This window comes from Phodopus roborovskii, unplaced genomic scaffold (assembly GCF_943737965.1).
Source record: "Phodopus roborovskii unplaced genomic scaffold, PHOROB, whole genome shotgun sequence".
Classification (NCBI taxonomy): domain Eukaryota; kingdom Metazoa; phylum Chordata; class Mammalia; order Rodentia; family Cricetidae; genus Phodopus; species Phodopus roborovskii.
This window is the reverse complement of record NW_026126517.1, coordinates 6161844-6174186: the sequence shown is the minus strand read 5'-3', so window position 1 is coordinate 6174186 and position 12343 is coordinate 6161844. Positions and strand designations below refer to the sequence as shown.

Here is a 12343-nt window from a genome sequence, read left to right as displayed (position 1 = left end):
TAAGCAGTCAAATATATGAGCCTATGTGTACCATTCTTATTCAAACTACCAACCACACTACTCCTAAGTGGATCCTGATTTCCAGGTTTTGAAACCCCTACTTTTCTGTTAATAGGGGTGAAATCTTACCCCTGAATGAGAGTACACATTTAAGTATGTATACTGAACAAGGGTGAGCACTGCTTGCCCTAGATGGGTTGTAAGATTTATTGGCAGTTTAATTTATGCATCCATGGGTATGTGAAAGTTAATGCCTCCCAAGAAGAATTATTCATATAACATTTCACAGACATGAACTTGAGCTTCTTTAGTAGCAGCCCTGATGTGAGTCAGGGCAATGGGTAAAAGTAGCTTTCTGGGAAAGTTTGGCTAGGCTGACCTTAAGTGTGATTGACCCTTTCAGGTTTGCCAGAGGACTAGAGTGTCCAAAATGCATTGCCTATCATATTCTTGGCTTCTGGGAAAGCCTATCCACTATCTTTGAAATAAAAGTGAGCTCATTGTTACTATGGATAAGCTGGTATAATTCAAACCTGGGGATAATTTCTTTTAAACATCCTTGAATAACTTTCCCTGCTTTTCCTGTTCTGTCAGGGAAGGCTTCAACTTCCCCTTCCCAAGCCAAGGAATCCATGAAATATTTAAACACTCCTGGGGTAGTTGTTATGACTTTGCAATCTACTTGGAAGTCCTCTCCTGGCGGCATGCCTTTGGCTTGTCCTGCTCTTAGTTGAAGGTTATTCCTTTGGAAGTACACTGCCATGCCCTCCATGGCTTTGTTTTGAAAATCTGACTAAGGTGACAAAGAAATGAAGACAGTACAGATACATGGACAGAGAAGCTAGGCTCAGAGAGGCTCCATGTAATCTGACGAAGACACACTGGCTCAGCAACCTGGTAAATCTACCTTATTTTGTACATCTGAGTTGAGGAGGTGGGTTTATTGTGTATAGCTGGAAACAGAGATGGGTGTGATGGTTTGAATGAGGATTGCTCCCATTATCTCATAGTTAGTGGAAGTGTTGAGGATTAGGAGATGACTTTGTTGGAGGTGGTGAGTCACTGATGATGGTCTTTGATGTTTCAAAAGCTAAGACCAGGCCCAGGCTCTCTCTTTCTCTATTACTGCTTCAGCATCTTGCCTGCCTGTTTTGTGCTCTTGTGCATGTTATTTGTGAATTAATCTCCTGAAACTGTATGTAAGCCCCCTATTAAATGCTTTCTTCTATAAGGTGCCTTGGTCATGGTGTTTCTTCATAGAATAGTAACTGAGAGCGTGGGTTTGTGGTACCCCACTGCACCAGGAGGCAGGCTTAGCTAATTTAGGGTAGGGGTTGTGTGTAGGATAAAAGTTTCAGGCTGCAGTAATCCTGGAAGCTGTGGCTGATAGTTTCTGCACACACTGATCAATCCTTCAGAAACACAAATCCTTGGACTGGAGGAAGGCTTTGCCAATTCCCTGAGCCTGACCTAGGGAAGGCTTTGTCCTTCCCTTCCCTAGATAGGAGATGTCTGAAAGTCTATTGTTTTGTTTTGGGATGTTTTCCTCAGAGTAGGAGAGAATGTTTTCTATAGAGGCAGGAATGGGACCAAAGTCAGGCAGAGAATCAGGACAAGGACACTAACTTAGCTATAGTGCCAGTTGGAGTTTTCTTTTACTGTTTCTGAATCTTCTCTTCCATGTTCTCTGCAATATATAACTGCTCTTCCTTCTTTCCTTCCTTCCTTCCTTCCTTCCTTCCTTCCTTCCTTCCTTCCTCCCTCTGTTCCTTCCTCCTTCCCTCCCTCCTTTCCTTTCTTCTTTGACAGAGTTTCTATGTGTATCTTTGGAACCTGTCCTGTAAATTGCTCTGTAGACCAGGCTGGCCTTGAACTCACAGAGCTCTAACTGCCTCTGCCTCCTGAGTACTGGGATTAATGGTGTGCATCACTATTGCCTGTTATGGCTGCCATTTCTTCTGAGTCATTTACTGCCTGAAGCAACCTGTGGATTCTCTTTTTGTGTTAAATTTCTTTTACAATTGTATTTAGAAGACTTCTTTCTTTCTAGATTGTACCATGCATACGAAACTGAGAAGACAAATCTGGACTCTAAAAACTAAAGTTAACAACACTCTTTTCTTTTTTCTATTTCTGAGTCAGGATTAATTTTTCAGACTTTATCAAAGACTTTTTGCCTGGTGACAAAGACTTTTTGCCTCATCAGTCCCATGGGATAAGACTGTTGTGTAACCAGCTTGACACTCACTATCATAGAATTACTCCATCTAAAAATTATATTTTTTCCCTACTTGGTCAGAGCTCAGTCTGGATTTTCTGTTTAATGTAGCTGGTTAGTAGCTCTGAGAAAACCCACATTAGAGGCTCTTGTGAAACAGGCAACAGAGTGACTGGGTTAAGTTCCTGGCAAGATTTTAAAGTAAAATGGGGGGGACAATAAGTCTGCTGACTGAGAGTAGGATTGTAATCTTTATTCACTTATAAGCCAGTGATAGCTTTGTTTCTGAAACACTAGAGACCCGTGTGGGATTCAAACTGTCCAATACTGTAATCAGTATTTTGTTGTCTTTTATTAAACAGTGAAGTTTTAGCAACTGCACGGAAGCTTGATAACCACCCCCAAGGAGGCACCTAATTGTTGGGTGGCCACTCCCTTTCTTAAGAGTACCACTACCTGTGTCAACATCAACAGCAAGCCTCAGCCTTTTTAAAATAATATTTTAAAATTATTACCTAGTTACATAATTTCCTCATTCCCTTTACTCCTCCCAACTCCTCTCATATATGCCCTTTATTTTCCTTCAAGTTCATGGCCTCTTTATATTTAATTGTTGAATATAAATGTGTATATGTATGTATATATGAATAGATATATATTCATAAATACATAACTATAACCAGCTCAGTCCATATAATGTTACCTGTATGTATATGATCTAAGCGATTGCCACTTAGTATTTTTTATGTTATTTAAATTAAATAACCTATTTTTTGTCTGGTAGACTCAGTCCAGGAACTCAGTCCAATATTGGCCTCTTGGGTTACAAAGTTTTGATTATCTTTTTTATCCCCATTTACATAAACCAATCTTTAGTTTTTCCAGCAAGTTTCATGGAAGCTTTACAATGAACATAAAAGTGGAATCATATAGAATTTTGCTCCTAAGGGTGTCATGCAGTTGCTAGCATATTAAGGCTTCTGGTGAATGAACAATATCTATTTTACCCTTCCTAGGGTAAAGTCCCAACTCAGAGAGTACGTTATTTGATGAGTTTCCTTGATACCCATGTTTTTACCCTTTGTGAGCTAAGAAAGGCTCTATTTAGGTTCTCAGCAGCTTTCTCTGAGTAAGATTTCTCTAGTGGAAAAAAATCATCATGAAGTCTCCTTGCTACTTCATTTTCTTGTCATAAATATTCTTCCTGCAACTATATGGTGTATTGCTAGTAGATTATAAAAGATTATGTTCAGCAGTTGAAAGCACTGATTGCTCTTTCAGAGGATCTGGGCTTGGTTCTTAGCACTCATATGAGGGCTTACAACTGTCTAATTCTAGTACCGGGGGGCCTGATGCCTTCTAATCACCATCCAACTCCCAAATAAATACACGGAGATTTATTTTTACTTATGAATGCCTGGCATTAGCTTGGCTTACTTCTAGCCAACTTTTCTTAAATTATTTTGCTTCCCTTTGGCCTCTGAGCTTCTACCTTGCTCTGTTTCTTATATCTTTTCTTTTTTTCTTACTCTGTGTCTGCTTGTGTGGGTGGGTGGCTGGCATCCTCCTGTCCTCCTCCTTTTCTCACTCCTTCTACTTATTTTATCTGCCTGCAAGCCCCACTAATCATTTCTCCTGCCTTGCTATTGGCCAGTCAGCTCTTTATTAGACCATCAGGTGTTTTAGACAGGCAAAGTAACACAGCTTCACAGAGATAACAAATGCAACATAAAAGAATACAACACATCTTTGCATCATTAAACAAATATTTACCAGCATAAATGAATGGAACACATCTTCAAATAATAATCAACTCTCTACTCTAAAAATGCAACACACACATCATTCAGCAAAACCACATCAGCATCTCCACACATCATTCAGCAGAACCACAGCATCATCTCCATGGCAGAGTTGGCCCCATTTTCTTCTTGCTTGTTCACAGACAGTGGGGGGAAAAGAAAAGCTCTAGATGCTTTCCATTCTAAGTTGCTTTCATACTCCGTACCCTTGGGCTCCTTAATCTTGCTTTCACTCCATGGTGCCTTAGTTCTCACTCCATGGTGCCTGTCTCAAACCCCCATTCCTTTCAGAAGTGGCATTATGGGTTTGTATTCATCAATGGACGTAATCTTGGAAGATATCAGGACATTGGGCCTCAGAGAACACTATACCTTCCTGGTCCCTGGCTTCATCCAGAAGACAATGAGGTAAGCTACCCAACTTTGCCTTGAGGTGTCATAAGCTTTTAGATGACCTTTGTTCTTGAGTTCCAGTGTTTTCTTCTTCTTGTGCCAACCAGGCCTGACTTTTCTCACCATCAATTTTCTTTCTCCCCAGATCATTGTGTTTGAGAAGATAAAGAAGGGTTTCTACATCCCAACTACAAGTAAACCCCAGCTGCAAGGCTAGTACAACACAAGTCTTGGATTGTTGGAGTCATCCCAGAATGTTTCTTCAGGACACTGATCACTGCTAAGAATATCACGCATAGTGTTGCCTGCAGAAAAACACAAAACTAACCTTAATGCCCAGAGAAATTATTACATATCTTATACAATCAATTTAATTCCCATTTTTAGGTTATAGTCTTGAAAATCTTTAATAAACAAATTTATCAAGTTAAATGCTTAATCCTTAGTAGGTTCTTATTCTCTTCTAGATGTGCTTTTAGAAAGGGACAAAATAAAAACAAGTTTAACTTCTGCTTCCTCATTATTTCTAACTTAGGGGAAAGTAAGTATGCTGGCCTTCCACTGCAGCATGGTGTGTGTGTGTGTGTGTTTGTGTGTGTAGTGGAGGCAGCATAGGTCACTGTTCAATGTATTTAGGCATCCACCCACCATGTTTGTCTTTCAGTTGATCTCTTGGGTGACATTCAATCACAGATCAAATAGCCATTTGGTTTGGTTCAGACATATGTGGTGGCAAAGCCTGGCACTAAGTATGCTATATTATTCCTTCTTGGTTATTTGGGTATAGTGGACTCTCTTTCTTGCAATGGACAAGTATTAGTGAATAATGTATGTTTGTGTTCCACATTGTAGTGATAATCTGTATGAGCCCAACTTATTTGTGCCCCATGTTGAGAGGCCATCTGTAGAAACCATCTTTGTGGGGACTTCAGTTAGATCTAGTAGACTTGCCCGGTTTGTACCTGAGAGAGGGAGTATGGAGTAAGAAAATGTCAGGTAAAGATACAGAGAAAAGGACAGAGACACAGAATAGAGTCAGGAGGGTAATCTAGTGAATACTGAATGTCCCAAGTTTATTCTTCAACATTCTAATATACCCAAACCCAAAAAGGGAGAAAAATGGCAAGAGATTTCCTTACAAGGAACAAATAGACTTACTTCCTTAATTTTCCAAGCATTCAGTAGACTAAATTTCTTGTTACCTGACCTTGAGGGTTATGATTAACCACATCTTAGACCAAATCTCTTGTTATTTCCATAAGACCTAAAATCCTACAGTTGCCACACCTTAGACCTTTAGGTCTTATGGCTTTAACCTTGGAAGAGTAAGGATAGTTTTGAACTTTATGACTAAGCCAAGATGAAGCTAGTCATTTTTATGGACCCTGACAGAATAATCCAACTAATCTCAAATCACACCATTTGAAGTCAGTCAAACATATTCTCTAACATAAAAAATATTCTGGCCCAACTTCTAGTCACTAATCCTTTACAAGATTTTACCTTGTTTATTATAGTGGCCATGAACTTCAAGCAACGCAAATAAGCAGTTAAGCCAGGTTTTCAAAATAGGAAGAAACTACCTCTCTTTTGTATACTCTGATTTTGATTATTAAATTTTTTTGCAATAAAAATAGAAATACAAAAAAGTGACACTGATCAAAGAGTCGTTTTTAAGGAAGATTTTCAATAGTGTGTGTGTGTTGTGTATGTGACTATAAACATCCCTGGAGACCAGGGATGCAAGGATTCCCCCGGATCTGAAGTTGCAGATGGTTTGGAGAAACCCAATATGGGTTCTGGAAATGGGTAAGAGCAGTGCCCACTTTTATTGGCTGAGTCTTCTTTAGTGTCAAGGTCTTTTAAAGAAGCAGACTCTGGGTAACCAGATAACAGCTGTTAGCTATCCAAGAAGCTAGTGTCTTAGGCTTGAAATCATTTGTAAAAATATTGGGAGAGTAGCATAGGGGAGGGAGATGTACACAATTCATAATAATTGGCATCTCACACATGGGTAACCAAATCTCAGTTCTCGAGATGTTGTTTCTTTGATTTTATCCTTCATTGTTCACATTTTCCTCTCAAATACTGTTTTTCTTTCTTCACAAATTTCTCCTTCAAAGTGTCAGTTCTATGAAAAAAAAAAAAAAAACTATAAATACACCTTTGCACAGGACAGTTACAAGTACACAATTCAGATGTTACCAGGCCATTTGCATACAGATAAAATACTACTGAAGTTTGGGTAATCTGATACTATACATCAAGGGACAGGGGAAACTAAAACACTTCATTTTGTTAACACATGAGATTCAGATCTTCAGCCTAGAGACAATCAGTCACATTGTTCTTCTTCAATACTAGCATGGTTCCCTTGTGAATTCATGTTCCATTAATATTCTAAGCTAGGTTTCAAACTTCAAAACCAGCCAGCCAAGTCAAATAGGTAAACAGATGATTATCTGTTTCAAGACCTTCATCCCAGTAGCTATGAAGCCGATTTAGTGGCATGACTCTAAACACTAGATGGTGATCACAAATATCAGGTCCAGATTATATGGTCCTATTTTGCTGCAGCATATTGGCAGAACTCAGAGTAGAATCCAACATTGATTCTATTGCCATGCAAAGTCTAGTCAAGTCAGATGGATTAATTATTTACATGGTACAATAGGTTTGGACTCAAAGAATAGAGATGTCCTGATCTACTTTCTTTTACCTCCATAATAAAATCCCTGAGTTAGGTACTTCATAAAGAACATAGGCCTCTCTTTCTCTGAGTTCCAGAAATTCAAGAGATGGAATGAATATCAATGATAATGGGAGTCATGAGAGAAGAGTATATCTATAAGGAAATTTCTAGATTGAGTTAAGTGGTGTGGGAAAACCCACCCTGACTGTGGGTGACACTATTCTATGGGTTGTGTTCCTAGACTGCATAAAAAGAAAAAAGTCAACTGAGAACCAATATTTAATCTAGCCAGCCACCTGATGCTCCTGTCACCATGACTCTACCATCATGATGGACGTTATCTTCAAAATGGGACAAAATAAACTTTCTAAGTTGCTTTAAACAGGTATTTTGCCACAGTAATGAAAATAAATTAACAAAGTGGTGTTATTTTTAAAACTTTGTGAACATAAGTTGCTTCAGCACCCCAATATCTGTAGCATCCCACACACATTGGTCCTTTCTCAGCAGCTGCATTACCACAGTTCATCACTGCTTCTACCTGGGGACTTTGTTCTCGTGAATTTCAGGACACCCCACATTCTGACTTCTCTTATTTCCCAGGTGCTGCCCAATGAGTTCCTTCTCTTTTCTTATTAGGTGTACTAGAGTTTGTACTTGGTCCTCTTCATCTGTCAATCTTAGTTCAAATTAGTGATCTCATTCAAAACCCTTAATTGGTACCTTCATCCTCAGACTCTTTTTCAGCATCAGGCTTCTATATTTAACATTATACTTGCATTTACATTTAGTATCACTTGTATGTCTCACACACAGTTCAAACTCTGTAGGCTAAAGCCTGGTTCCTAGTACCTCCCCTCAGTAAATTAATTCTCCTCACAGTCTCCCTGTCTCATACAATGACAACTCCAATTCTTACACTTTCTCAAGCTTAATCTGTTAGCATCATTTCAAGTCCTCTTTATTTCCCGCTCCACAATAGTAGACTGAAGAAATCCACTTATCTTTCCTAATATATATATCCAGAAGTCCAGCATGTCTCATCGTCTCCATTGCTATCTTCCTCTTTTGAGCCAACATCAGTTTTCTTGCTGATATTATTTGGATGATGTCTGTATTAGTTACTTTTCTATTGCATGTGTCATCAGGTAGGTGAACTATAATGAGCCTTGCAAATCTATTGCACTCAGATGCTTTTTCATTCTTAGCTTTTGGGTTCATGGACACTAGACAAGTACAAGCTTAATAACACTTTCTGTGAACTTACACAGAAGTCACGGAGGGTTAGGTCAAATAGGCATGATGATAAAAATATGGCTGGTAAGACATAACTCAAGTTAATTTTGGTTCTTCATGTGTAACAACCCATACCACCACACTCACATTGTTCAGCTCACTCATGGGCCTGGTAGTCTAAGGCTTTTGAATGTAGATGTGGCTTCTCCAAGGAACTGGAGTTCAGTCTTGTAAACTATTTATCGAAGATGTTTTGTGATAGTAACAGAAGGTTGAGTAACGCACAGATTACAGCCATATCCCACACCATCTATTTTTTCCTTCATCATTCCTGCTTCTGAGATTCTTAAACACAACAGCCAGAATGACCTTCCTACATCATCATCAATTCCATGTCCAAAGTTTGAAGTGACTACCACCTCACGCAGGATTCAAGCCCCTACTCTTAGGCCCCACACAGCCCTGTTTCTGCATCTCCCTGATCTCATTTTCTGCCTTTTGATATCACCCTCCTCCTTCACTGGCATCCTTGACTATCCTTGAATTGGAATACCTGGCCCTGTCCTGCTTCAATGCCCTTGTACTGGTTGTTTTCTTTGCTTGGGCAGCCTTTCCTCAACTAATGGCTAACCTCTATCTCCAGATCTTTGCTCGGTTCACATTTTCCAGGGAGTCTTTCTTCTCTGCAGCCCCCTAGAGCCCACTGCTAACTCGCCTCCCCTTATCTACTTTTATTTTTGTTTGGTGTTTATTACCTTTGAACATATTCTACAGTGTACTGTTTTGCTATGTTAATTTTGTCAGTTTTCTTTCCTAGCCAGAATAATGAATTTTAAAGGGAAGGGATCATTGCCTGTTTTGTCCACTGATATATCCAAAGCACCTGAAAGTATCTGAAACAGTGTTCAGCATTTAACAAGTGGGTTTTGCTGTTTATTTTTTAATTAAAGATTTTTTTGAGTTTATAATGTAAATACATTATTTCCCACTTACTTTTCCTCACTCTAAACCCTCCCATATACCCCTCCTTGGTCTCTTTCAAATTCAGGGTCCCCTTTTCATTGTTGTTACATACTACACACACACACACACACACACACACACACACACACAGAGCCTGCTCAGTCTGTATAATGAATAGTGTATGAAACGTGTATTTGTATGCATGCATTTCCAGGACTGACTGTTTTATATTGGATAACTAATTGGTGAGCTCTTCCCTGGAGAAGACTATTTCTCTTGCTCTCAGCTTTCCGTAGTTTCCCATAGTTCTTTGTGTAGGGTTGAGGCCTCATGAGCCTTCCCCAGCCCTTGTTGGCATATTTTTAAATGAATTTTATGGTTATTGAGTTAGATCATGGTCACCTAGCCTTCAAAGGCTGAGGTGAGTGGTTTTGGACTATGAAGGCCACAGACATAATTCTGGGCATTCCTTGGGTGTACACAGGCTTCTTCCAATGTTGCTACCACATCATTTGGGATTTGGAAGCTTGTCTGCCTCTCAGCTTAGTCCTTTTCTTTCCCCAGGGCTAAAATCTTTCTTTCAGGATTTCCTGTTTCCTTTTTTCCTCTGGTTGAACTGGTCCTAACTTATTTCCAAAATTTCCCCCATATTCTTAATTTTTTTCTTTACAAATCCTGGCACTTTCTACCATAACAGGACATGGCTCCCACAAGCAGAATAGTATCTGGGCCAACCTCTGATGCTTCCTTTAATGTCAGGAAGGACCATTTTTTTTTTTCTAAATACTTATTAATGTAGCAAATTGGAGGGAGGGGAGGCAAAAGCTAACTTTTTATCTTTGTTCTTGGAACTGAAATTTCTCTTAATGCTTACCAGCTTCACCTGTTAGGGAAAAATTCAGACTGCAGCTGGAAAGATACTTTACAAACCCACATTCTGAAAGCCTGCTTTGCTTTACCCCAAAGCATAAATGCCACCCAAATATCAGATAATGTTGCTGGGACGATTGTATATCAGAGTAACTATACTCAGCCTTTCCTAAAATGTAGTAATTTTTATTTTATTTTTAATTATGTGTGCACTCACACACATGTGTGGGTGCAGGTGATAGTGGATGCCAGAAAATGGTGTTGGAGCCCCCAAAACTGTAATTACAGGCTGCTGTGAGCCACCAGTGCGGACACTAGGAAATGAATTCAGGTCCTCTGCTGTTAACAGCTGAGTCATGTCTCCAGTAAATGTAAAATCTAACTTATGACTCTTTTAAAAATAAAAGTTGAATATGCTCGGAGCCAGGGCATCTTCACCTTAGTGCTATTGAAACTTGAATTACACTCAACTATCAAATGTCTTAAAATTCCACAATGTCTTGACTTTTAAACTGAGTTATACTTCAAAACCATTTTTCTTTTTCAAACTTTGAATTGTTTTAAAAGACTTTTTTTTTTTTTTCCCCTTTGTACCTTCTAGTCAGGCACAATCAATCCTTGTTTCACACTGTAATGGAGTGACTTTCCTCAGACTCCGTGTATTCAAAGGCCACAATATTCAAAAGCAACACAGGCCCCATAGTTCTGCACCTGTCTGCATTTCATATGCAGGACCATATTTAAGTGCCTCTGGGACTCAGGGTGGGAAGCAGGCCGACCTGGGTAGATGTTAAATGTGAGGTACCTGATTCCTGCCTAAAGTCGGCAGCAGGGAATTCTGGAGCACTCCAACAAGCCCGGGCAAGGGCTGAGACCACCCCGCCCGCTCCTCTCTTGCCCGCCCCTCCCTTGACCACTCCCACCCACGCCCCGCCCTCCCTGGTCTTGTTTTGCCTTCGGCCAGGCAAGGCCCGGGCGCAGAGGCGGGGCCCCAAACCTCAGCCAATGGGCGGCGTCACACGGTTGCCCGGGTGACCTGTGTGCGGCCCGCCTCTCGGAGCTGAGGCTTTGGTGTGCCGCTGAGTGCGGCTGGAGTGGGAGCCCGGGCGTCTTCCCGCAGCGTTCGCGAGATGCTCACGTGGAACCTGCGGCGGAGGCCGGGCCGCACACTCGGACTCGTGCTGCTGCTGATCTTGAGCTTCTTGGTGCTCCGCAGGTGAGAGAGAGAGAGAGTCCCGCCCAGCACCCGTGGGACTCCTTTGGTCCCAGCCCTAAGCCTCGGGTTTCTAGCCCGCCACAAGCCTGGGAAACAGAGACCCTAACTCTCCTCAGAGCGCTGCAACAGCCAGGAGTCCCTTTGAGCTTCCAGTCACTCACACCTTGCCTCTGCATAACACCAGGCATGCGCTGCCCGATCACTTCACTCCCTTGGGGTCAGTGTGTTGTGTTTCTCAGCACGCCACACTTGGTGCTAGTCTCTCTGTCCTGTGGAAAGATCTGCAGAGCTGGCCTTCACATCCCTCGACAGACGCCCCTTCACTGCTTCACGTAGCCTCCCTCTGCTTTTTGGTTAGATCCCCGCATTTCCTCCCAAAGCTGGACGTTTCTATTCTGCAGTCAGTGTTAGATGCCCACGGCTAAGATGGACTTAGAGTCCCGAGGACTCGGTGCCTCTCGCAGACTCCCAGCCCCGGATTTATTTACACTGCGTTGCTATTTAGGTGTCTTCACTTTGCTTCTTCACTTTTGTGTGTTCCCCTCCCCTCTTTATAAACTGCTGCTTGTGGCAGTCGGTGGTGTTCATTGAAAGAATGGTTTTCCCACTGCCCACGAGCAAGTTTTCTGATGATCCACACCAGAAGTTTTCAAAAGCATATCTATTTATAGGAGCCTACAGTCCTGACGATCTTCCAGGTCGATGCCTGGCACTTTACATATTCAAAATCTCCAGTGTTGCCCGGAAGCACAGCAGCAGCATGGAATGTTTTGGCAGCCCTGGGGGTGGCCATCACCCTCAGTTTTGACTTTGACTCCTTTTTTTTATTCCCTTTCCTCACTTCTGTGAACTTCCTCTGGAAGACAGGAGCTTTTTCCTCCTCTCCTCTTTCCTCCTTCTTTTCAAATGAAGTTCTATGCTTTTTGCTGCCATGAGAACACATGGGAATACTC

The 12343-nt window shown here is 41.1% G+C and overlaps 2 protein-coding genes across 2 annotated transcripts in view; both read left to right on the top strand.

The window, feature by feature from the left end:
• The window catches only part of LOC127231339 (beta-galactosidase-1-like protein 3), a 41061-nt gene extending 36248 nt beyond the window's left edge, over window positions 1–4813 (top strand). The window contains exons 17-18 of the mRNA XM_051196882.1: window positions 4312–4428; window positions 4559–4813. Coding sequence (XP_051052839.1) covers window positions 4312–4428; window positions 4559–4630 — 189 coding nt within the window. The 3' untranslated portion in view covers window positions 4631–4813. The remainder of the gene's footprint in view (window positions 1–4311; window positions 4429–4558) is intronic.
• A 6442-nt stretch (window positions 4814–11255) lies between these two features.
• The window catches only part of LOC127231396 (beta-galactosidase-1-like protein 2), a 41181-nt gene continuing 40093 nt past the window's right edge, over window positions 11256–12343 (top strand). Inside the window, exon 1 of the mRNA XM_051196925.1 lies at window positions 11256–11390. Coding sequence (XP_051052882.1) covers window positions 11305–11390 — 86 coding nt within the window. The 5' untranslated portion in view covers window positions 11256–11304. The remainder of the gene's footprint in view (window positions 11391–12343) is intronic.